Source organism: Mycteria americana, chromosome 2 (genome assembly GCF_035582795.1).
Source record: "Mycteria americana isolate JAX WOST 10 ecotype Jacksonville Zoo and Gardens chromosome 2, USCA_MyAme_1.0, whole genome shotgun sequence".
In the NCBI taxonomy this organism is placed as follows: Eukaryota; Metazoa; Chordata; class Aves; order Ciconiiformes; family Ciconiidae; genus Mycteria; species Mycteria americana.
In genome coordinates this window covers 38,444,597-38,472,130 of record NC_134366.1, presented here as the reverse complement: position 1 = coordinate 38,472,130, position 27,534 = coordinate 38,444,597, and the positions used below count along the sequence as shown (strand labels likewise).

General features: G+C 37.0%; 1 protein-coding gene across 5 annotated transcripts in view; it reads right to left on the bottom strand.

Annotated features, from left to right (window-relative positions):
- The window catches only part of TAX1BP1 (Tax1 binding protein 1), a 65,941-nt gene extending 40,455 nt beyond the window's left edge, over positions 1-25,486 (bottom strand). For 4 of the 5 annotated variants that reach the window (XM_075493065.1, XM_075493068.1, XM_075493070.1 and 1 more), the window contains exons 1-5: positions 25,376-25,486; positions 22,409-22,592; positions 6,592-6,694; positions 2,940-3,127; positions 1,087-1,245 (exon numbers count right to left, since the gene is read on the bottom strand). In XM_075493065.1, the coding sequence (XP_075349180.1) occupies positions 1,087-1,245; positions 2,940-3,127; positions 6,592-6,694; positions 22,409-22,585 (627 nt within the window). In that variant the 5' untranslated portion in view covers positions 22,586-22,592; positions 25,376-25,486. Of the gene's footprint in view, positions 1-1,086; positions 1,246-2,939; positions 3,128-6,591; positions 6,695-22,408; positions 22,593-25,040; positions 25,182-25,375 lie in introns of those variants that run through there. The other variant, XM_075493067.1, reaches the window with a different exon arrangement.
- Positions 25,487-27,534: the final 2,048 nt, after the last annotated feature.

The following is a 27,534-nucleotide window of genomic DNA, read 5'->3' as shown; positions in this document are numbered from 1 at the left end:
AATCCATGAAATGCACACTTTTAAGTATTAAATTCTTGTCTCATTGATTTAAACTAGTTCTCCCATGTACTTGAAGTTAAAATCATTCTTTTTATAGGAAAAAACTTTTTTCTAAACAAGATCTTACCCTTTCTTTTTTTCTTTACCCAACACTCTAGTCCATTTCACTATGACTGTTCAAAAGTAAACTACAAAGTTTCAACAGTTTCAAATTCCCTCAACAAATTCCTTTCTATTAAAGGTGTATCATGCAGAACTGTTGACATACACATACTAGTACTTAGAAATAGCCTATTAACTGCTGTCCACAGCTAAATTATATAGGCTTCATTACTTCAAATTTGTCCATGTCACCACCTCCCTCCCACATGTTTTTAATCTTCTCCTAAAAGTTGTTTTTTAAAAAGCAGCAGCTTTAAAATAGATTAGGCTCAACTTTTTTGTGCCTTTTTTATATTAGATTTCCTCCTTACCATATGTAGAATTCCAAATTAAGCTTGCTTTGTTTTAGGCTAGATTTATATTTTCACTATCAATTAACACTGTAAATTTATTTTTAAGTTTGTGCTTCTTTTCCCTTTTAAAGTCTTCAGACCTTTGTTGAAAGAGAAGTGACTAGTTACTTTTCACTCTTTGTGTGCCCTGGCAGTAGGATTCTCTGTTAAGTCTTGATCTTTGCTTTTAAGACCAAAATTTTTTACCATTTTCAATACCCTGTGTTCTATGTAGTTATTCCTTAATGGGAGGGGTTTTTTAAAAGCCTTCCTCCATTTTAAGTTAATGTAAGCAAACTTTAAACTATCAACTACTTTCCACTATGAATTCCACAGTTAAATGTCAAACATCTGGTAACAGTTGTCATCGATTATCTTACCAAGCCTGGTACCAAAAGCCTTAAATATTTTCACCATTTTACGACATAAAAGGAATAGTGGCAGGAGGTTAATAGGAACTGACCTATTCTAGTGTAAATGTCTATCTAACTGCTGAGGGGTTTTGATAGCTGATTTTCACCCAGTTTAACTGTTCTTGAAAAAGGAGGATTACAGACATTATGAGTCAGCTTTAATCAGTTAAACAACTAACCTTTTGCTCTGTTTGCAGTTGGTCACATTTCTGCTTTTCATGGTTAAGTTCTTTTTCCAGTCTTTCAACTTGATCTCTGAGTTGTGTCGTTTCCTTTTCCAGAACAGAAGTAACCTTTAATAGCTCTTCTTTTTCTTTTATTATTTTTTCAATTTTAAACTGTAAAACAAAAACATTCTTTTTTGGTAATTTTTCTCCTCTTCATTCCTATCAAATAAGTGGACAAAAAATTACTCCAGTGTTTGAGCAGAAGCACAAAATGTGTGTCCTCTGGCTAGGTTCTTTTACAGTTTTCCCCTTATTCCCAAATTTCTGAAGTTTCCTTGCTTTAACTGAATAGTACTACATTACCATCAGACAGCACACTTTGCAGTGTCTTGATTTATACTCAAGTTTTCCCTCCTTAAGTGAAGTGCCTTTACTGTTCCCAAGTGACAGCAACTATGCAGGAGCTAATTATGATGATGACAGCTTGGTGAAAAAATGGCTGCTGAGTGTAGAGACACACACACACATATACTCTAAAGCAATGTTTGAGGAATTTCACAAAAAAAAAAAAAAAAGAAAAAAAAGAACACACACATAGCCAAAAGTAAGGACTGGCACAGGAATTGCAGCCTTTCAATACTTAAATGGGGCTTACAAGAAAGATGGGACCAGACTTTTTAGTAGGGCCTGTAGCAATAGGACAAGGGGTAATGGTTTACCTAAAAAAGGGTAGATTCAGACTAGATATAAGGAAGAAATTTTTTTTATGATGAGGGTGGTCAAACACTGGAACAGGTTTCCCAGAGAGGTTGTAGATGCTCCATCCCCAGAAACATTCAAGGTCAGGTTGGACGGGGCTTTGAGCAAACTGATCCAGTTGAAGATTTCTCTCCTCATTGCACGAGGGTTGGACTAGATGACCTTTAGAGGTCCCTTCTAACCCAAACCATTCTATGATTCTACAAACCAAGATAATCAAAAAGGTTTGAAAAACATACTTTAATTTTAGTACTATGAGTACATATCTGAAAGGCAAAACTATCCCAGATGTATCTCTGCACTACGTCTCTTATCCCTAAATGTTGAAAACTGTAAATCGAATACATGCATGTATGTGCCTAGACACAACTAACAAAAGGCTAAAATGTCTGATAGCAAGGTAAGGAAACTGTACTGAGCCATTTTCCAATAAGCAACTCATACAATCAAGCTGGTTTGGTTTGGGGGATTTTTTGTTTGGGTGTGTTTTTGTTTGGGGGGGGAAGGGGTGTTTTGTTGTTGTTGTTTTGGGGTTTTTTTAAGTAGTTTTCAGCCTACAAAGTATCAACAAGCAAATGGAAACATCTTGACTCTGGATGTAAGCATACAAGCCTAACCACATCCACCTAGCAAAGAACATGACACAGGGAACACTGCTTTAAATAAAACAAGAGCTATTCTAACATACTTAGGGACCTGCAGTTATTCAGCTTAGTTTCCAGAGCTCTTCACTTGTGCACAAATAGAAGTACACTGGTTCCTTTTTTTTTTTCCTTACAACGAGCACCATTTCACACAAAGGGTATCTCCCCGCCTCCAGTTAGTTGGAGGGTACAGATGTGAGAAACGGGCAACTATCTACTCTCTTATGGTTTCCCAGTCTATGCTTAGGGCTATACCATACCTGTAACCAGTTTAAAATCTTTACTCATTTAAACTGCAAATGTTCTGAACTCCAATCAAACACTGGAGAACAAACCAGAAATATATACATTACACATACATATGTAGGTTTTTTCCTCATGGTTTGTTCTTCAATACTATATCCTGTGAGTGTATGTATATATAAATAAGAATATAACATTTTAAGAATTGTTGAATCAAACCTCAAGAAGTCCAGCTTTTGTGGTCACCACTAACATATCAGAGTTTCCTTCATCTTCCATAGTGAGCAATTCTTCAACAGGGGAAGAGGTACGAAACTGGAAAGGTGTGCTTGCTCCACGGATTTCTCCTTTATGAGTCACGTAACAGAACTGGTAAAATTCTCCATCATCATTTGGTAGATAATACCCTATCAAAATAAATTCATATTTGAAGAAACATTCTACACAAACATACAAGTCTCCATCTGGAAATAGGTTATCAGATCATGTTTGACTTACTGAGGTAATGAGTATGAAATTTGTAAGGCACAGATAAATCACCAAAACAGCAGAAAGGAAAAGTCATCCTATTTAGTAACTTTCATCCCCCAACAATTTCTCCTAGCTTTTAAGACAAATGCCAAAACAGTGTCAGGTAATAGGTGCTATATGTACACATCACCTTACTTACATAAGGTAATAGCTGCTGTTTATATTTTTATGAAACAGATAGAATTATTAGCAATGAGATGGCCTGAAGCTGGATTAGGACCACGTTACTGTGTAACTGTTATACAAACACAGAACAGAGAGTAAGCAATTTTTTGGCCTTGGAATACCTATACAACCAAAGACAACAGACAAAGACAATAACATGCAATGACAAGACATCTGCAACTTTACCAGGTTCAATTTTTTGCATGTTTTTTGTGGAGTAACCACAATTTACTTCTGCTATTTTTAAATGCCAAAGCACAGGAATGCTCTGAATGGATGACACAGTGTTAACAAGCTGCAAGTATGGAGGAGGCAGGGGGGTGGGCGTGGTAAAAAAGAGCTTATTTTTCAAAACTGAAAAAAAATTTCTTCTAGACTTTGCAGAGTAAGAATAAATTATCGTTCTTGTAGCTATGCAATACTGCATGCTGCTAGCAAATTATTTCAGAAGAATTTGTGTGACTATTCGACTGAACTGTTGCCCACTAAAGCTTCAACCTCAAGCCTCTTACATCACCTGGATTCGTATGGTAATATCGTGGATGTTAAACAATCATGTCCAGAACTAATGAGATTTTTACCCTTATTAGTAAATGCAAGAAACCACGCCTTACCCAGTTTAATGGTAAGAAAACCAACTCATTTTATTCAGAACACTTAATTATCAGATACCCTAGCCAGCTTGAGTATGATACTAGCATAATAAATCCTCACCTAATGTTCAATCCAGCAGGTGATGTCACCAATTTCTGTTCATATTTCACCACAATTCAGTCCGCTCCCTTTTTAACTTTATCATTAATTTCTATTCACCAACTTTTATTCCAGATTCCTGGAAGACTTTTCCCAGTACTCTTAGCTACTTTTCCTACAAATGGTAAAACATTACATGTGCTGTAAGGACAGCACTTGTATCAAGCACTTCATGTTTCCATTAGTCTTACACTTTATTAACGGTATCAGGGAATAGTATCTCAATTTCAAAACATCAGGATTCTGTGCTTTTGGACCTGACTACACTTTCCTATATAGCACTCCAGTTCAGTTTACCTGATTCAATGCTTAAATAAGGTGACACTATGCAGAAACAAATTCAGAACAATCTACTTTGCAGCTCCAGCAAGTTTTAATATTGGTTCAGACAAAATGATGTTAAAACTACTTGAAGTCTTTTTTCTTGTAACTAACATGTACTAGAGAGAAGAGACTCCGCATTGTTTTCTGCCAGCACACCTACTTGATCATTAAAAAAAAATTTAAACCATGCTGCACAACATTTACTATTTATCTCAGTTAATTAAGCTCCTATAAGCTCTACTGATCTCATCTCAGCAGCACTAAAATATCTTGCCAAACACAACCAGGAGGCTGACTGAATGGAGATTAAATCTGGCAGCTCTATAAAAGTGGTGGACTGTCAGCATGGAATGTAACAGATGGGACAGAGTTACCTGGTCTCTTCACGTGTGGTAAAACTAAGTACAAAGGACTGATAATGGCATGTACAGTCCTAGGCTTCTAGGTCGCTTTTAGTTGCAGTCCAACCCAATTTCATTCATTCAGTGAATTTTGGTAACTGTAAAAGAAACTAATGACTTCCTTCCAGTTCCTACAGACCACACATACTTTTCACAGATTTCAAGGTTATAAAATGGTCAGATCACATGAATATGATCATCATTGAAAGTACCAGGAAAAAAAGACTTGGGGTAAGAGAAAGAACAGTGAATTCATCCAAGCTATCACTATTTGCAGCTTTAACAAGACAAGATAACACAATAGTTATTTCAGGACTTCAATTAGTATTTTTCTATATATTTCAAGCAATACACACATACACACACAAAGACTAAAGCCAACCCTGGGAAGTAAAAAAGAACATAAGATGGTACATAAAATTCTGTTAGTAAGCAGGAAACCATTAAACAAGTTTAAGGGAGGTGCTCTTTCTACATGCAACTTTGAATGCATTTAGATTTTTAACATTTGTAATGTCCTCTGGCAAGAAGTTCTGCACATTTACTGTGTTACACAAGTATCATCTCTATCTCCGTTTTGAACCTGTCACTTGGTAGCTTACATCAATGGCTCCTACTTTTTTAAATATGAACAATGGATAATCCCCTCATGCCATGGGTAGCTGATTCTAGAGACATGTAACTTCCCATTATTTCCCCTTCCCAGGCTGAAAAACCTGACAGAAGGAAGTTCTGAAGGTCACATAGTCCAACTTCCCACTCGAGACTGTTGTCAGCACCAGTCTGAGACTACTATGGCTGTGTCTAATCAAGTGTGTGGAATTCCCATCCTTCCAAACCAGGGATACCTGTTCCAGTGCTGCACTACTCCCTCCTGGTAAAGAAGTTCTTCCTAATGTCAGACGTAAGCCTCCCAGGCCATAATCCATGGCCATTGTCCCTTTTTATATTTAATGAGAAGAGCATGGCTCTGTCATCTTTGTAACTCCACACCTTTACACAGAAGCCATTTCTTAATTTTGATCTTCCTTGTTGCACTTTGTTCATTTGTGCTACTAGATCTTTTTTGAGATTGTGAAGGGGAGGGAGAGGATCTGATCTCCACAGTGTTGAAAATGCAGTTATACTATAGATTTGAACAGTGGTGTAACATTTTCTGTTTTGTTCTTTATTCTTTTCTTAAAAACTCCAGTCATTTTCATCAATTCCTCACTGTCAAAAGGTCCTCTGCTACCCTCTGACAACTCTGAACCTTCACCAAACCACCATCTACATTATTTATTCTTTCACAAGAATCACTTTACATTGAGAATGATGTTTTAAGTCCAGAGACTAAAGACAATGTAAAGATACAATGCATTGAGGGATGCCAAGATTAAAAAATCCTGCTGATGATTAAACAAAGTCATTTTCTGGATTTGAACTCTAGAGAAAGAGAAGCTCTGCTAGAAACTATCAGTCATGAATACTGTCCATTACTATGTAAAAACATACTAAGTCACATACTTGCCCTCGGAATTTCCTTGACATCTAAAATAAGGCTGAACTTCACACACTGAAGTCTGGAAAATTCTCCTCCAATTTATGTTTGTAAAAGTCTAGAACTGTTATAAAACCCTCAGCATTGTAATGAACAGATAAGTACTTAAAAAGCTGGGTAGGCTGGAAAATACAGGTAGAGGCTGCTTTATATTCACCTTGAAAAGTCAGCACACAGTTAACAGTTGATCCTTCCACATAATTTTCTGGCATAGGTGACCAAAGAAATGTGTAATAATCTCTTGCAGTACTCCAACCAACCTAAAATAAAATAAACCACAACAAAAAAAGAAAGAGAAAACATTATGCAAAAGAATGTTATACACAGTTAAGATACCATGGTCTGGCCTTTACAACATACTGTAATACGCATATTTCTGCTTCAACATCCAATAAAAAGATACTTAACAATGTTTACAAATCAGGAATATTTTAACAAGCATGTCAAAGATTTAGCATGAATTTTATTAAGCTTGTTACCTAAGGCAATAAATGGGTCTAAGGCAATAAAAGGGTCTATATAAATTAAAACACCAGACAGTTTTCACTATACATTAAACTACTATTTGGTAGATTTATTTTTTTTTTCTATAAAGATACACATTAGTATATTAAAAATACAATAAGATTAATTCTGAAGTTTATAGTGAGATTTTCTTAGTGTAAGTTCTGCCAATGCTGACTATTTTGTGTCCACAATCCAACAGGTTCATCAGAAAACAAAAAGGAGGAATGAAAAAAATAGCACTCTCCCACTGAAAAGGCCAAATTTGACAGGGCTAAACTAGCACTTTTTAGACAATTTCTGCAACACTGAATGCTAATTCTTCCATGCATACATGCTATGTTTGCAAGGAAAAAAAAAAATTGCATGAAAACCTCACTCAGCTAAGTTGGTGCAGTCTTCCTACTAACTTCAATAAACATCTGCTTTCAGACTTTTCATAAGAGTGCAGTTCTGTACAGTAAGGAAAGCTGTCCTCTGAAGAAACATATTCCAACAAGCTTGAAATACATGCATCTAAACCTGAAACCCATAGCAACTACTGTAAAGCAATGGATATTAATAATAATGTAACAGTAAAGGAAATGAACAAATATATCTGTCTTATTCCACTGGCTTAAAAAAAAAAAAAAAAAAAAAAAAACAAAACAAAAACCTTGTCAAATCCTAGGTGTAGTATGATTTATCAGTAACTGCGTATACTGTCTTGGAAGAGTTAAGAAGAGGAAAGGGGACAAATTGTCTACCAATTTCTATCAGGTAAGACAGCATTTCTAGAGGGAGAACGGAAAAAAAAACCAAACAAACACACCACAAAAAAAACCCAACAACCAAAAAAAGATGAAGCTACCAGTCATGATTTCTATTACTTCAATAAACAAGACTTCTAAACTTTAAGTTCATACCAAATCCTCCTTTATAAAGGATACATTGCAACAGTATTTTAAAAGCATTAAGAACTGGTTTTTTTAAGGAGTTGTTAGCTTAAAAAAAAAAAAAAAAGAAAAGAAAAAAAGAAACCAGATGTTTAGACAGGCAATGAGAAAGCAGAACTGAAAGTAATTCAATAGCAATGATATATGTATACAGGTATACATTTCACATATGAAAATTAATACTTAGCATTAGTAAAAAAAATTCTGAAGATATTATTCCATAGCTGCCTGTTATACTTCTTCACTTGGTATTAAAAAGTGTGGGAAAAGCTAATGTTTGGAAAAAAGGAACTGGTCTGAGATGACCAGGCCTTTTTTATATTCTTAAAAAACAAGGATGAACAACAGCAAACCAGATGAAATTTTCATTTTGCTAACTACAGTCACTTCAAGGCAGCATTCATTAGAGAGCAGCAATGCAGACTCTTGACATATCCACCAGAATGGAATCACCTACTACATCTTAAGCTTATTCTTAGCCAAGATTTTGAAGATTTCTGTGATATCTCCTATCAAGGAGCTTTTAAAGATATGAATGAAATGAGATTTCCTGGTGTTTTATTCCCACACTGTTAAATATCTCAGAAATAACAAGGAAAGCTCCTCCAGTTAACTTGAAGGGGGGGTGAAAGCAATTTTTCCTCGATAAAAGTTCACAGGAAAAACATTTTTCAAATTTTCACATTAGCCATGTCTTCAAATCCAACTCAGATGTTAATACCCCTTTTTTGCTGAACCTGCTTTTACCTCAGAAAAGGGAAGCATATACCATTACTTGCTGCCCTAAAATAAAGCAAGGAGATAGCTTTTTAAATGTAGTTCTCAATGAGTGAAAAGTCCCCATCTTGTTCTTCTTCATTTCAGAAGGGAAACTGAATTATTATGTCCAGAACAAATACTGTACAGAACTGAAGTAATCTTTTCATCCTACTCATTTCTCTTAAAAAAAAAAAAACCCACACAACACACACACACTCTGATTCTGATGCTATTTTCCCTGAGTAAAATAACATCCTTCCTTTTGATAATTAACACTTTGGAAAACGTAGAGAGAGGGAGCAAACTCCCATGAATATAAAAACAAAAACGGTCCCTTCTGAGATCAACTCAACTTCTGATTCAATTTTTCTCTGGGATTGTAGCTTTTTTTTTTTTTTTTTTTTTAGATATCACATATTGCTCTGTAAATTTAATAATCTATTCCGAAACCAAAAGTTATTTTTATGAATACTTTATCTGTAACAGTAATCCACATAAGGATTTTTTTTAAGGTCATGTAAAACTTTAGTCATACCGATACAAACAAAAAGAGTAATTATGTAAAGAACAAATAATTCTCCTGGCCTGTTTCTCAGCAGGTACCATATTTTCAAGTGTGACTCTAATCTGTTGGTTACTGGTAAAGAAAGAACTATGACACATCGAGAGCTACTGGCAATACCCTAGGAAGTCTAACCCGCACATATTTTCTCCAGCAATTCCCTCTATTTCTTGTCACCCATTATCTGCTTCCCTTGCCAAAGCTCCCCGTCTTACACTCTTATGATCCTGAGAATCCATTGATTTCTTAATGGGGCACATGCAAGTTACCAGTAGGTGTGGACTACCCCATGGCTCTTTTCACTGCACAGGATTTCAGAAGATAAGGGTCTTCCCTGCTACAGGTTGCACACGTCAAAACATGACAATGCAGAGAAGGAGATATGGACAAATCTCATCTTCCTTGCAGTTGCATACATTTGAAAGGGGGAAGTTTGTGTATTCTGCAGCAAAGCAAGTTAACTTAGTAACACTATTCAATGTCTTTCCTACTTAACAAAATTATCACTAACTTCCATAGAATTATTTCTTAGCTGACAGAAACAAAGAGCAAAACCAAAGTAATGATATGCCAAAAAGAAATAAAACCAAAATTAAGTAATGGATGTTTTACGTCTAGAATCTAGATCTTTAAACAACAACACCAAAAAAAAACCCCACCTCTATCAACAGGTTTTAATGAAACCTTTATTTTAGTACTTTATATCTTTTGACAATATTCTCTTTACTAAGCCCAGTATGAAGCACACAGTGGTTCAGAAATACAAAAATACTCCTACACGGTCATAACCTTCTCTATGGCAACAGATTATAATATCACAGATATTAAATGTGACCTTTGACAAAGATACTTCTTTCAGCTCAGAAGGAAAACCAACAGTTGCCTAAAAATAGGGTTAAAACTATAAAAAGAAATTTTAAGACTGCTTAAGGGAAAGGAAATAAAAATTGAGATAAATGAAAACTAGTGGCAAAAGCTACAGAGGAAATCAACAAAAAGTGAAAATGATGACAAGGAAGATGGGAATACTTGTCAATAGCCCCACAGTGATTTTATATGAAAAACAAAACAAAGCACTGTAGCTCTGGAAACAAAATGAACAGCATCGTTATCATCATCGGGCATATGAGCTTGGAAAAGATATTTTCATTTTAAATGAAAGGAATCAGAAAAGCTAGACTGTTTCTCTGACTGCTCATCAAAGCAACAAAACTTATGACAATTAATACAGACTATCTTCCTGGTTAGTCTCCGGAGGGGGAGAAGAGTCCAGATCCCCCACAAGAACCCATTTGTTGTGAAGACTTTACCTGGACTACACTGACAGGAGAAAAATTGCTATTTAAGGCAAATATCCATGTAAGGTGGTTTTGTTGTCTTTTTTGTTGTTTCTTTGTTGTTTGGTGGTTTGTTTTTTTTTTAATTAAAAAGACCATTTCAGCAACTGGCCCATACAATTCTGCTTGGGACATACTGAAAAAGGGCAAGTTGAAGCTTCTCTCATAAACATAAGAATTTGTGCTTTGTGCATCTTCCTGGTAATAGTGCAGGACTCAAGAAATCAGGTGGTTCAACAGGTAGGTGCTGTTAAATACAGTTAGCACAGGGTAAATAGTATCAATCAGTAGTGTACACTGGAGAAAAACTGAGAGAACATTTTAAAACAACAAAGGTATTTACTTTTTGCATACACAGTTTTAAGAAACTGCATATTGCGGTTACTTAAATGCCACTTTCTGTGAAAGCTATAGAATTTAGAGGTAGCGATACCTGACCACAGACTAAAGAGAGTTCCCTGGCCAGCATATTCCTTAATTTCATACTTTGAAAACTCAAAGGTAAGCTTTGTTAAGTTAAAAGCAGATAAATTAATCCTGGTCTTTCATTTTCAGAAATATTTTCTCCATAGAACAACGTTCAAGTAGCAGATAAAGGTTATCCTGCCACCTTGCAAAACCTTTTGCAGCTGATGCTCCAGTTCTTGGGGTGATGGGGCTTCTTTGACCCCACTGTACTTGCACTTAAACAACAGGAACATAGAATCTGCTCTGTGAAAAAAAATCCAATCCTAAATCTATTTTGATTATTCATATCTGCAAGCTTATCTATGCAGGAGTCTCCAGGAAAATCCCTGAACAGTAACAGAGTAGAAGAAAAATTTCAAATGCAGACTTTATGTTAGAAATGGAAATCACTCTAACAAGTAGAAGCAGAGACATTCTCCAATATTTGAGAAGCCCTCAGCATGAAAATAGAAAGAAGCAGGGCTGCTGCTTTAGTTTGAGTCCAGACTATCTCTAGTAGTCTACTGGAAAATGAATTCATGTTAAAAATAAATGCAGATGCTACTATTTAAATACTATTTGAATGCTCCATAGAACTTTTATCACAAATTTGTGTCTGTTAGTTTTTCCTTTTTCACATCATTCAAATTCTAGTTGCCTCGAAGTTTAAAACAAAAAAAACCCCTAACAAATTTTACAGCAAAGTAGAACATGGAAATAAGTGGTTAAGTATTTAATTTTCTAGCATCTTGCAGTACTATTTCTATTCAAAAAAATAAGAAAAATGGAGAAACAACAGCACTGGTACAATGCATTAGAAAACAAGGACAGATAAATTGCAAAGTCTTTTACTGTTATCAGAGAAAAAACTTCAGGCCTGTAAGAACAAGAGTTTGACCATTTCAACTGCCAAAACAGCTGATATGACTAACAGTGAGCACCTGTATTCATTAAAGCATTACAGAAAGCACACAAGTGTTTGTAAGAAAGATTCGCAAATTTCATTTCTGTATTTGTACTTCAGTAACAATGAAAAAGAATAGTCACTGAAATTATAGCCATTATAAAAGTATATTTAAAATCAAGTCTTCAATTACATTGTTTCATTTTTTTGTTCCCTTCATTTATTGACCAAGTTCTAAAAATTTATGATCTAACTACTCAAGCTGCAAGCATATTTATTTACATTAATAAATAGAACTTAAAAGCTGTTACAAAACTGGAAATGAGGGGAAAGATGTGGAAATCCATACTTAATTCCTGTTTAGGCCTCACGTGAAGTTACAGTCCTATTTTGCAATGAAGAATATATTCTGATGTACTAAAATGTGAAAACAAAGTTTAAAAAAAAAAAAAATAAAAAAAACAAACACACCACACTCATTGGAATGCTAACTAAAATGGCATACAAAGAACCCAGATACAAATACTTTTATAATATGCTTTCTCCTTTTTAATTGATACTGTTAACTGGAAGAGCATTTGACTCAAAAAAAGAAAAGAGTACTAAAAAAATTACAATAAGACTTTCAAAATGAAAGCAACTCAAGTGAAACAGTATCTGGATCAAAACAGCTACAGACTTTGTTGCTGTACAAAAACTCAGTTGGAGTTCCTTTAATGAAAATAACTTCACATACCAATTTAAAAAAAGAAAACACACCAAATAAAAAGTATTGTCAACTACTAACATAAAACCAAGTTCCAATCAAAGTGCTAAAGCTGAGACAAATGCACACTAATACCTTTTTACCATCAGAAATCTTAAATAAATGAGGAATTTCAATGGGACACACTGTGAAACCTTGTGAGCCACGAGGAGTACAAGAGGCACAGTTTACTGGTCTAATTTAAAAACTTGGCATGGGTAATGACAGACACAAACATTACAAATTACACAAGAACTCCAGCACAAAACCTTCTGAAGTTCAGAGGAGGAAAAAGGAGAATGACCTGTGAAACTACACAAAAGATTTCTGTGAACTCTGAACTCAAGTCCATCATCAGATGCATTGACTGGTTCTGCTGATACCATTACTTTTTAAGGAATTCACTGAAAACTCTAAAAACATTTTGCTTAGAGTTAAAATCTCAAAAATATTAATATCCTTATTTCTTAGACAAAAGAGCAAATCAGACTTAGATGATGCAACTTTCCTAAACCAACAGGAAAAAATCCACATTATAACCAGAATTAGAAATAATGTCTCTGCTAATAACCTGGTATTTAACACATTCTTCTATCTTCTCCATTTCTCTACGTTTAATTCTCACAAACTCCACTCAGAAATCCATTTTGAAATTAGAAAACTGTGCATGAATTCCAACACTCTTGCTTTCCAGCGGTTAGCCAACACATTAATAACTCAGAAACCAAATCCTACTTTTACCTTCTCAACAGATTTTTAAACCAAAAACACATGATTAAATACCACATCTCCTACAAACATGGCATATCCAGATTATTATGTACAAATAATGTGTTACTCAAACAATCCTCACTTTATATAATTCACTCTCCATAAAATGGAAAGCTTTAATAGGCCTTTACAGAATAATCCGTTCACTATATTCCTACCTCCTACTTTTGAGCAAAAAGGCTTATTTCTATTTAGGACATCATAAACTAGTTTTCAGTTATATAAACCAACTCTGTAGCTACAGTGGAAATGTTGAAGTCTGGTAAAGGCGAAGATGTCTAACACCAAGTACTCTGCAATTTGGCTGGGCAAGTAGGGACAAGCCAACTGTCCGCAATACTCATACCAGACAGGTTTTCCTTCTACTAATAAATACGTATGTAGTCATCATGGAAGTTATTTATTCTTCTATGCTGCCCCACATATACAAGCTGCTTTCTTACTGAAATGCCACACAGTGCAATTAGCTTTCCCATATTTACATTTTACCCACAGTACATTTCCACAAAATTGCTAGAATTAGCTGACTAGAAAAATAAATGGGGGGATAGAGGGGAGCACAATTTGTGTGCCTGTCTGTATGCCAATAATGAGTTATCAAATATATTACTGAGGAAAAATAATAACCATTTTATTTCACTGTACCTCCTTCAATTTTCATCTGATTCATCTTATAAGGAATGTAAGCTTTGCTAAGAAGAAAGCTCTGCCTTACAACTGCACAGTGTTTGCAGTGTAAAAATTATTTCAAACTTCATTTGTAACTTCTTGAGTTTCAGATGAACATGGAAAAGAAACCCTTTTCTGTTTTTCTATTTTGTTCAATTTCTTTCCTTTTATAATGCCTTGGTAAAGTCAGTCAACTCAATCTTGAGAGAGAGTGCTTTAAAGAAACACCACTGTAAGAGAAGCTCACTTGGCATTTTCTTCCCTGGCCTCAGAAAGCTGTTATGCAACTGGAAGAACAGCAGTATTCTTTCTGCTGCATTAAGAGTGTCTTACTTACGTATACCACGCATGTACTAACATCAGCAGACCAAAGCAGCAAACCCAGGAAACACTTGTTCAGCTGAACCAACTTTGGCATAACCAATGGGCCTTTATTGTAAATACCCAATATGAGCCAATTAAAAAACAAACAAAAAAAAAAAACCCACACACACAACAACAAAACACACACACACAAAACTCTTCAGAGTAAAAACGATGCCCTTTTTGTAATTCAAAAGGTAAATTACACAGTTTAGAAGGGGTACTTTGCCAAATTACTAAGTACTGCAAGACAACAATAAACTACCTCTGAAAGAGGCAAAATTACAGACAATAGATAAGGTTTTGGACATACATTACACAGTATAATTATTACTGACAACAGTAAGTCAGCAGCCTTTACATATTTCACATGGAAAGAAACAGTTATTTTGACCCAAACCACAGAAAACACAAGTGTCTAAGCAAAATGCAATTGGGCCCAGTATCCTAGAAGTGATTTCTCCACAGCAGGCTTGGTTTGTGCCATAACCCTGAGTTCAAGTAACATTACTTGAAAGTCACAGTAGTGCTAGTGCTACTGTAGCCTGTAACAGTCTACAAAAGGCAGCTACAGGTAACAAGTTCTTCTAAGCCAGTTAACAGATGGAAAAATTAAAACATCCAGGGGCAGTGACACTCATACCGGGCAAAATCACTTATAGTTTATTGTTAACACTGACATGCTGCTGACATGATATACTTTTGAACACATGCATCATCAAATAATGATATGTAGATGCCAATTCCGAAAGAATCAAACTGTACAAAACACTTCAGAACATGGACATGAGGAAAAATACTTATTGAAGTATTAAGTCCACTTTAGTAACATTAAGGCATAGACATTTCAAAGTTAAGTAAACAATTAAGTCAAAGCTACAACCCTGGTTTTTTTTTTACTGGGTCTTGATCAACTTATACCACATGCAACTTTGACTTACCTCAGTCCAAGTCATTTAAGACTTCACTCCAGACATGACCTCGCTGCTCACACAGAGATAAAAACTTGTTATACAGCAGGAGCCCTAAAGCTGAAACATTTGGGGATAGAAGATGGCTGCAAGGTACTCTAGACTCTTTATGAAAGGCTGTAATCTTAATATGTTCTCTCATGCCCAGATCTGGAGAAGTCCATCTCTGCTGAATGTTACGAACACGTACCGGCAATCTTTTAACTTGGACTATTGAGAACATATGGTATTTGTTGCAGTATCAAGGTACTATCAGGATCCTAATCTATTATCATCTCTCGTTGGTTGTATTTCTACCTCATAGTTCAGAGGAATATGTCAAAGTGACATTGACAGAATGCCTAGACCATAGGATCAACTTTCTCTCTTATTAGGTATAAATCAAAATAAATATAGAAACAATATGAACTCTCTAAAAGAAAACCTGGTACATACGTAAATGACTGTCCAAGGAAATGTTATGACAGATCAAAGAGTAACAAAGTTACTGTTTACTTTAAGAGATGAGCATGAAAATGTATTAAAAAAAGGGTGGGTGGGGTTTAAGTGAAATAGTCATTTACTATTACATTTAATGAAAACTATAAATTAGCACAAATCTTTTACTTCAAAATTATTACCAGCTACTGATCACTTTGTTATGCCAATTCTGTCTCTGACCACACAAACCTACCATAGCAAATATTTTTAGAAAATTAATGACACTTGGAATTAAACATCAAAATTTCTTGTCAAAGGTAACATCAGGTAAACCCAGATTATCATTCGCTTCATCTAGTATAGAAACAGTGAACAACATTGCCATGGACTTCTTTTTCTCAAAAAAAAAAAAAAAAGGCAAAACAAAACAAAAAAACCCACACACACAACACAAAACCCAAACACACACACCACAACCACCACACACAAACAAACACACAAAAAACCCCACACCACAGACACACAAAAACAACCAATTCAAGTTATTTAAGACATGTCTTTCCAAAGAAGGTAAATCAGAAACCAACAGAATAACTCTAATTTGTAATTTGTGGATACAGCAATTCTTAAAACATTCTGAATTCCAATAATTCTATTCCCGACTATTTTAACAACAGGTCATACTTCCACTAGACATTCCTGTATCTATCATGCCTTGCTGTGCAGTGATGATTCCATGCCAGAAAAACTGTATTTCATTATGCATGTGGTCAGTAATACATCCAGCTGTTGCGCTATACTTCATAACATGATCTGCATATATGGAAGTAATTGGTATCTTAAAAAAAAAAAAATCTACAAAATCAGAATATTGAAATGCCTCACACAAGTTGTACTGTTATGTACAGTCCAAAGGAGACTAAATAAGCCAGAGTACTAAACAAAAACATTTCTATATTGTCTTGATACCACACAACCACCAAGCTATTTCTTAGGTGTCCATAAATCCACTGTTAAAATTCTGTTGCAGAGGTTTTTGATTACAGACAAGTTAATTCTGAGGTTTGCTATAAATCAATACATTGAAAAGACAGACATTAAGTTGCATGTAAATACAAGTGCTGCACTGATGCACAAACAGTAGCTCAGGTGTGATCTCCTAAATACTGAGTACCCTTTCAGAGCAAGTAGGCATTTCTTGTGTTCAAATAAGTTACTAAGATCTTCCCAATGCTAGTTATGCAGCTTTTCCCATACATTAAGTTACCAGAACATCAGATCACCATTTTTAAGTTGTGGATATTAACAATGTGAACATTAAGAAAGAAAAAATTTCCTTTTCTTCTCTAGGGGTACATTGAGGCAGTCAATACCAAAGCATGTCTATAACTTAAGTCAACATCCTAGAAAAATGGTAATGTAGATTACTTTGAAAAATATACCCACTAGAACTGAGAAATTGAAAAGTTTTGATGGAATAGTTAATTAATGACACAGCAAGACCAAAGCCATTACCTTAATATACGTAAGATTACCTGCTGATATTGCAGGTCTTTCCAGCACACTGGCCTCAGCAAAATTAAATCTTCAGAAACCAGGAAAGTATTATGCTATACCCCACAAACACCCACACCTTTAATGCTACTCTCTTGACGCAATATCTTTATTATGCCCATAACATTCTTTCCTTGTGCCTTTGAGATGTATATTAAACCTGTCTCCCTTGTATACTGAACATCTGTCAGTCCTACTTACACACATATGCCCTAGACAGAGGAGTAAGCACTTCTTCCTAAAAGCCAAGCAGGTTTTTCAAACACTTCTGCAAGTGCAAAAAATATCACATGGCCATATGACTATTTCACTTTATTGTGAAATAAAGTCACAAGATGTAGACTTCCCCATCTGGAGTTTAGGACCACCTACCAGACAGACCATTTTTGCAACCAGATGTAGTGCACATATTAATTATTTTTCCTCATTTCAAAGGTTTAGAGTTGGACTACCCCAAGGGCCTCTCCAGATTTCGATTAATCAGAGAGAAGCTTGGATCATTCTGGGAGTACAGATCCCGTATGAAATCTATCAAGAATGATAAGCCTTCTCCCCTTTGACTCCACACTAGGAACCATCAGGTGGTTCTGCACAGAAAAAAATGCGTGAAGGACTCAGGCTCAGGATGTCCATGCCAAGTACTAGACCAGTACTTATCTGTAAAACTGACTTTTTTTTTTCCTTGGTAACAAGCAAGGACATAACTGATCAAGATCTTTTGGCACTTGATTACAGATGACCCTGCAGGATGTCACAAATGCAAAAAGAAACAGCAGTAATGAAAGGCAACAAACTTGAGTCAAAACCTGTTTTTAAGCCTCATGTAGGAGACAAGGAAGAAAGATGAATATATACAAAAAGAATAAAAATGCTGCATATTCAGAACTTCTGCTCCGAAGGGTAACATCATCTTCATTAATGTACTTTCCACCCCCTCCAATTTTTTGCCAAAGGTCCAATCCCAAAAGTAGTGTATGCCTTTAGACACACCTAGTTTGTAAGAAAATTCGTATATCTGAAATAATTCTCCTATATGCAACATTACCCTTTCAGTTTATGAACACTGGGTTTGCATTTTTCTAAACAATAGAAAATTACTTTCTTGGGAACAGTTTTAAATCTACTACCACCACGAAGTGCCTTACACTCAACCTTACAAAAGTTGAACATTTAGCAACTTAAATCACACTGGGAACAACAAAAAACACATTTCATCTATAGCATATGCAGAGAAGCTGGTAGAATCTGTTAAGTTTTAGAAGAACTGTTACTTGTTTGCCAATTTTAGTTCTTTGTCATAATCCTGCACGCGACAAATCCCTAGCTCAGGTCTGAAGTTCTAGACCTATTCTACCTCCCAACAAGACCTTTCTGATGCCTCTGATAGACAACAGAGAAGCAGTACTTCATCTTGCCTTGGCTTCTTATTTTAAGTTGCTTTGTAAAATATCCTTGAGAAGAAGATATCTGTAAATAAACAACTGCAAACATGAAGGAACCTGTTGTGGTACCTTTCATTGAAGCCATTACCTTTCCATAGTACAAAACAGAAGCCAATACTCAGTGATGGAAGTGGAATACTCAGTAGACACAGAAAACTGGAAACATTCGGGGGGGGGGGGGGGAGGGGATGAACTCACAAGCATTAAGTCTAGCAAGTGAAAAAGAATGTATACCAGGTGGAAGAGACCGACATATTAAGTTATGTAATAAATACATAAATGAATAAATACCCACAATAAGACACACAGAAAGAAACTCTTGTAAGCAATTTATGGCTCCTACCAAGGATTCCATTTCTAACATCACTTTTTCACATAAGCTGCACTAATGGTAACTACAAAAATCACAAATGCAAATGTACATGGAATGAAAAGAGTCTATTAGACACATAGTGTATACTATGGAAACATTTAAAAACTCACAAGCTAGAAATTAAGAGTCACTATATGAAGTCAGGTTTTGCTTCTGGAACTATTAGCTCCATTTCCATTTAAAAAGGAAACAAACTGACAAACCAAACCCTTAAAAGCTGCTCTTCAGAACAGAACTCTCAAAACATTTGAAAAATAAGCTTCAATTGTCATTCCACATTAAGCAGCCACGCCAATAAAGTAGGCATAGCCCTTCTCCCACACACCTTCTTAGTCCACTTGTTTGCATCACAGTGATGCCAGTACGGCTGCCCATTGCATCACACAGTGATCAAGCTGAAGAACCAACCAGTTGTGAAACAAGGTGGTAAAAGGTGGGGGAGGAGGGGCTGTATTTTTCTGGCAGATCACTTCCCTGATCCATTTCACTGTGCAGCTGCACAAACAGCTGGGCTAGCAAAACAAACAGGATAATATAAGGATACAAATAACCAGTATCTACTCAAAACATCATCACTGCTGAAGAAATCTACTTGGACTTGCAAACTAAATGAAAGCCATTCACTTAAAAAAATTCTTAGCTAACCAGTTGAGCAAACACAGGACAGAATACAGTTGAAGGCACTGCCCCCTAAGATGGAACAAAAGTCAACATTAGAGCCAAAACCAACACAAGGCGGGGAGGAAATCTTATTCCATACTTATTTTCTATATTAACCTGAAATCACCACTAGGGGTTTTTTGGCTGGGATTTTTTTGTTTGCTTTTAAATGAGGTGCCTTTTCCCTCTGTGCAGTATTCACTATTAACTTTCTGTGCAATTCCAGGCAAAGTTTAAATAACACTAGCTTAAACAGGTTATTTTTCTAAGCAATTTATTCACGTCAGAAGGACAAGGTGGACTTCTATTCCCTCTACGTGAATAGTCAGTGAAGACACGCTTTAAGTTCTCTCACAGAAGCCTCTCTTCCCTTGCATACTAGACCAATACAGAAGGCCATTAATTATTGTTCTCATAATTAGTCAAGATTTGCCTTTTTTTTTTTTAAATGCTGAAAATCACTTTACTAAACATGCATCACGTCCTTCACATTCTTCTTGCATGTTTTAGAAAGGTAAATGATAAAACCCCTGCCTGTTTCATCAGTTTTCAAACCACCTCTAGGTGGTTTGCTGGTTGTCCAGGAACAATCAGTTCTCTAGAAGTCACCCATTTTTAGACTCAGATCACAGTATAATACAACTTCTGTCTATTATCTATCCCAAGACGACTACATTTTCACAATTTATTTTACTGTAAACATCACTCATACACATACATATTTGTAGACACAGATACAGTTGGACAGCTGGCTCCATTTAACTCACTGTACTATACTAAGACAGTATATTCATAACACTGACTCAGTGGAAGCTGACATAGTCACAAAAAGAAAACAATTTTCATCCTTTTCCCCATCTCGCAATGCTTCCTTCCCTTGTGTTGATGAGAATTAGGTGAACTGGAAATTCAGCTGGGGAATTCCATTTAAAAAATCCAGTCCCAAAATGTTGGTCTTAACTTCAATCAATTCCCTGATCTGATTCATCACACAAGAGCTTGTTTCACATAAAGGAGAGGAAGCACAAGAAATAAGCCACCCTACGTAAAAGAAGATGTTTCTTTCAACAGTAGTACTACCTTATGCCAGCTTGACATGTTCCTCAAATGACTGCCAAAGCTGTATTACCTGCCACTGCTAAAGTAGAATAAAAACTCATACCTCAATAGTTTACAAAATCTATCATCACAGTCAAGATGAAATCAAAGATACCTGTACATTGTACACAGCATTTCGTGTAGTTACCAAAAACTGTTTCATGTTTGGGGTTTTTTTTTTATTTTCCTAATTAGTATTTTTAGGGTCCTGTCTGATTGCCTCCCTCACTTAGATCAACAGACAAAGCCACAACATTCGCTTCTCAAGTTACATTTAAATAATTTTGAAATGCTTATGTGTAATATGAACAGCACCCTCTTTAAAGTTTTGATAAAGATTTTTAAGTTTCATTAATGCCATTAACTAAACATACAAGTATGCTCAGTTACACTATTTGTCAGAACTTTGCAGATAATCAAGATATATATACACGTATTTTTAAAAACTTCCCACTAGAGAAATGTGCCTGTTTGTAAGTTAATGCCTCTCTCACACAATTTAGGGACTGTATAGTCATTGCATATAGTATTAAAAATGCTTCTGCTTTGTTATAGAGCACAACACTTCTATTTTGCAGAAGAGAAATTTATCTTGAATAAAGACGAACAATCCATTGGTGATCTGCAGATTACAGGGCAGTCACGCATTTACATTCTTAAACAGTGGACAGTTCTAAGGGAAAGGTTCTCCAGTACCAAGATAGTCTGTTACCTTTCTCCCTTGCCCACTGCCAAGCATCACTTCTTTAAAGCCCGAAGTAAAACTTCTATTAACCATTCAAGTAAGGAAGTTAAGCATCATCTACTAGGAGCTACACTGACAAAGAAACATAGATGAAGGTCTTAAATAGAAGCAGATGTAAGAATTAATCAATTTCTAATCCCATAAATGAAACTTTATTAACTTTTAAAAATAACCCCAAATAAATCAAATCACTAACATGAGGCAACTTAGATGTGGCCTCACCCCTTCTCCTTTTTTCAAGGCTCAGTTTTGAATAATTTTAGTGATCTATGCTGTTCAGCCCGTTCTAACAACAAAAATGAGTCAGGGATGTGGGTCAGGATATCTCCAGCTTAGTTCTTGTTCTTTCCACACACATTTCACACTTACTCTGGCTCACACTCTTCATATAGTCCTGTTTACAATGTCACTCTGTGCCCATGCATCTCTTTTCAAATCACCTCCATTTAATTCTGCACGACACCACCACATCACACCTTCCCTTTACTCCAGCTGACTTAAAGTGTACTCATTCCTCTAGTTTTGATCTCCAGTTGATCTTTCTTACAAAACTCACACTCTGATAGCAGGAACCAATACATCACTTAAGTGATGTTCCACTTAAGTTTATGAGAGAGCTTTTACTGTTTTTGGAATTTTTTAAAATTTTTTTTTAACTGGTAAGAGAGAAGACAGTAAACATTTGAGAAACAGCAATAGAACAAGCTTTGCTTACCTTGAAAATACCAACCCAGTCTTTCTGATGAGGATGGATAAACTGGGTCAGAGTGTAGTGACATTCGAGGTGTGTGTTTGGAAGATAACTTTTTGCCACATTTTGAAAAATCACATGTGCAAAATTGGAAGTCTGCAAAGTGTTAGCTGAAGACGGAACTTCTTGAAAGGATGACATGATTGATCTGTAACAAAATTGTAGAAGTTGCTACTTCAATATAGTGGAAAAATGAGTTAAGTTAAAAAAAATTAATCTATTTGAAATATACAAGACAGAGAAACCTAACAATTAGTTCCTCTGTTCCAAAAACAGATAGCTATAGACCAAGTCCACCAAAGCACACTGCCTCAGCATCACTCCAAAACAATCACCTCTCAGAATAAAAGGGCAGTCATTTCAGCGATGACATCAAGATGAGGCGAAAGCATTGCTTAGCTGAATGCCCCCAGTATTATATCTCAGATACAGTGGCAGAAAGTGAGAAATAAAAGCGGTGGTGTGAAAACAAAGCAGGGTTCTAACTTAATGAAACATTCTTAATGGTTCTGGATGTGGCAGGGAAGGAGAAACAAAGATCCACAGTTTCCCTACTTTAAACTTTTCTCAGAATCTGTACTGCCTAATGCTTTTCACAGCATTTTTATATATGAAGTTTTTCTTCCCCTCTCCGTAAAAGTAACAAAGTTTATTTTAAGACATTTTAAAAAACCAAGAAAGTTTATCTAAACAGGAGGGTTTTGTTTCGGTTTTGGGTTTTTTCCCCCTTCTTCTTCAAAAGAGTTCTTTTGATTCTGTTTAGCAGTCTGTGGGCATCTTTAACTGTTCTTACTGTAACACATATGCTCCCAGCCCTGCATGTTTAGCTTCATTACCATAAACAATGGACTTCATTGATAGCGGGAACATTCAGGTATGCATGCAGTTTGACTGATTAACACTAATCAGTTGGACTGCAAAAGCTTTTAATCACATTTTCCATTCACCACCTCAATCAGGATACATAGTGCTAAAAATTACAGCAATGCAAGATGCTTCATGAGCAGAACAAGAACGTCCCTTCCTCAGATTCGGCAATGTCTGCCAAAAATATAAGTGGGCAACTGAGCAGTTTCAAGTGTTTGATTTCAACGTACAATCACAAGTTTGACAAAACATTTGATATTAGGAGGACTGTGGCCTTACATAACTAACACATTTCTAGAAAGATGAGGCATCCTATTCTTGCAATTGCTATTAAATGTAATTTTATCCTGACCAAGCAAATTCACACCCTGAATGAGGTAACTGCCAAGCACGTGACATAATATATTACTTTCACTAAAGATACATGTGGAAACCAAGCCCAAAAAGGGATGGGCCACTGCAAGTCTCAAGAAATTCACAGATCAAACGCTGTCTGTGTATTTCCTATGGCCTTTTAAAATTTCTTTTCACCTGTTAAAAAATAAGTAACAAAGAGCTCATATTTTCTGAAATAAAACACAACACAAGTGTGTTCACAAGCATGAACAACACAAGTAATGAGATAAAATGCCAAGCTTGTGAAGACTAACAGATATAAAGAACAAAACCAAGAACTTACACAAGCAAGAAATTGAGTAAAGATCAAAAGACAGCTTTTGAGAGACAATAGGGTACACATAAATCCTATCTGTTATCTAGGTTCAGAGTCCAGAAGAGCGTAGGAAATTTTACAGCATAGTAAAACCCTGAAAACTCCCACACCTCTCAAAACAGAGGATTACAACAAATTCAAATACAAAAAAAGAACTGCAACAAATTCATTTGGTTTTAGTTATTCAGTAGTAAATGAAGCCAAATAATATTGACATGAAACAGACTGTTTCAGGTTTCATTACCCATGATAAGTACAAAAAGAGTAAACAAAGCATTAATAACAAAAACCATTGAATTTAACTTTTTTTTAAATAGGTCTATTTTAAAAATTGGATAGTTTATTCTAAACACACATTACAAAAAGAAGCCACAAAAAACCCACCAAAAAAAACCCCCAAACATTCATTTCTGCACACGAGTTGCCAGCTACCACAGCTGAGTACTAGCCTTAGTGAAACCAGTAAAGGGAGGCTGGTTTCCAAGCCCAAAGCAAAACTATTCACAAATCTGAACTCGTGCAGACCAGCAGAATCATCTGGGATTACTGTTCCCCAGTAGGAAAATCCCCGGAGCTTAGGTGAAGCTGAGATCTACTTACAGTTCAAGGATAGTTTAGGGGATGCTGGGTGCCTGCTTACCTAGCTCACAGCTACCGGTTGGGAAAGAGGGGAGGTGGAGGAGGAGAAGGAGGAAGAGCTATGCTTAGGCTTCCATTACTGACATGACAAGCGATTCCCTCAGGGAGGCTGAATGACGCCTTTGGTTTTACGCACCAAAAAGGACGGAAGGAGGAAAAGCTCGTCAGGCAGGAAAAACAAAAGCAGGACGAGCCGCACCGCCCCAGCCAGCTCCTCCTGGAGTCCTCCACCTGCGGTCCCGGCGGGACGGGGGGCACCCGACACCCCCGGCTCCTACCTGGCCTGCCTTCCCCCGCTCCTCGAGGCCGGCCTGCGCCCTGCCGCCTCCCGTCCCTTCCCTACCCGCCCTGCTCCGTCAGCGGCCGGCGCGGCCTCACCTGCCCGCCGCGGATCACCTTTGCTTCGGGCCTTCGCAACGCGCTCGCCACCGCGGCGCGGGAGGGCAGCCCCGCCGCCTCCCACAGCACGGCTGCCCGGGCTCCGCGCTCCCCGCAAGGGCCGCCGCTCCCCTCTTTCTCCCCTCCCGACTACGACCGGCCCAAGACAGCTGGGGGATGGGGGGGGAGGACGGGGGAGGACGGCTTCCCAGTGGCGCAGAACCGAGGCCTGCGGCCTACCGGCCCCGCCCGCCCCAGCGGCTGCCGGAGGCCGCCAGCGAAGAAGGTGTCAGACCTGCCCGTCCCCCCGAGCCAGGCCCGGGAGGGCCCCTTACCTAGACAGGCGCGGAGGACACCGCGGACATCAACATGGGGCCTCCGCCATCAGCGCCTCACAGCCCCGCCTGCCCGCGTCACTTCCAGCCCCGGCCCTGCCCGCGCGGGGGTGGGCCGCTGGCGGGGAACGGGTTGGAGCTGGAGCCGGGGCCGGAGTCGGCGCTGGCAGCGGGGTACGGCCAGGCCCGTCCCGCCCCGTTTGAGGCCCTTCAGGCCTTCGCGCCCTGCGACAAGCACACACCTTCAGCGAGGGCGAGAGGGCCTGAGCAGGGCTGCCTTCCCAGCGTGTGTAGAGCCCTGCAGCTGTCACCTCCATAAAGTGCACCTGCCCCCCACCACAGTTCCCTCCCTTCATGTTCGTTATTACAACATTACCTCTATAATACTCACATGCACTAATTTAATCATCTCCTGCCCGTACCACTTCGAGAACACAGGCGTACTTGCACCTTGTAAGTTGCCACCATTAATCTCCCAGCCTTTGCAGGTCTTCCCAAGCCAATGGAGAGGTGAGAGGAGAGTGACCGTAAACACTTACACACAGTTCTGCTTGCGTACATTGGCGGATCTCCATGAAAGTACCTTAACTTGTAAATACACTGACTCTACTAGATTTCCACCCAAAGTCGAGTCATGATGACTTACAGAGCAACAGGGCTGAGTAACAATGAACAGTGACGAGTACCCATCATTGGCATGTGGGACTTCTCCCAGGACCCCCCCATTGGTTGCTACCACAAATTGTCTTCAAGATCACCTTTACCTCTTTGCTACTACTGTTTCTTATATTTTTTCATGTGTATTCTCAACAAACAGGTTATGTGGAGAGACATTATTATTAGAATTAATATTATATTATATAATATTACATAATTAATCATTAGAATTACTGACTTAGGTTTTTGGCAAGTTCACCAGCTTTTTCATGGCCAGTCCTAACAGAAATGAAACTAAGCTGGGGCATAGAAACTGTCCTTTTAAGTAATTAAGGTTATTCATTGTACTTGCCTCTGTTTCGCGCTTCTTGTTTCTGAAAACAATCTTATGTCTTCAGGCATATCACAGGTTACTAAGTAATCCTTTGATTTGTATACACAATTAATAACCTCTTATATCATCCATATATTTCATTTTCCCTGGAAAGCAATAAATTCCCTGCATTGTACTAACAGATCATTTTAGAAGACACAAGAAGTGTATGTGCAGCACTCTCTCCGTTAAGACCAGATCAATTTTTGTAGCAGAAAATGAAACTGGTACGTTAATCAGGAAAGCAATAAATATTTCTAAGCACGTGGGGAGAGCTATTTCTTCTTATCTCTATCCTCCATTTCTCCTCCTTGCTGCTCTTTGCTCTGTATGAGCTGATAAGGGGCTGTCTAAGAGTCACAAGACTCTGTTCTCATGTGGGCTGGGACTTGGGAAGAACTTGGGGTTTACAGTCACTAGGTGGGGAGTATCCATGTTGGTGAGACTAACAAGTAGTTTTGCTTCCATTTAACACCATTATAATGCTGGTTCATGGGAATATAATGGGAAGTTTGAAATAAAGGTGTTCTTTGGCAGCTAACCGTTTTTACACTGAATGCTTGGAAAAAACTCTCTTTCCTAATTAAAAAAAATTATCCCCAATTCAGAGTTTTTTAAGAAACTTGAGGTATTTCCATGCTCAGTTCATAACTGTTCATTCAGTCAAAATAGTTATGGTTTAGTCATAATTCAGTATTAAGTTATTATTTCTATTGCTAAATGCATCTGTAAGAGGTACAACAAACTACATATGCCAGTTGTCACATGTACAGTGTAAATATTAGGACACATAAATCAAGAATACTCTTTTCTTGTACTTACATCCACAATTTTCAGTAAAAAATGTATTTTTAAGCTCTATATCTTAATCACATATATATAGTTGTTATATATATAATAAAAATATTTCTTCAATTATTCAAATTAAGAACATTTCTTACTGAAATAAATGTATGATTTAATAAATGTTCTCATGTATGTATCTGTAGCCTACATTTAGATGCCAGTCTTACCCCTCTAGAATTTATATTTATTCTACAGAAAGACGGTGCAGAGCCTTTTCTCATTTTGTTATTGCCCCTTTGAGAAATGAAGGACTTTACCCAAATGGACAAGTTGTGCACTGTGA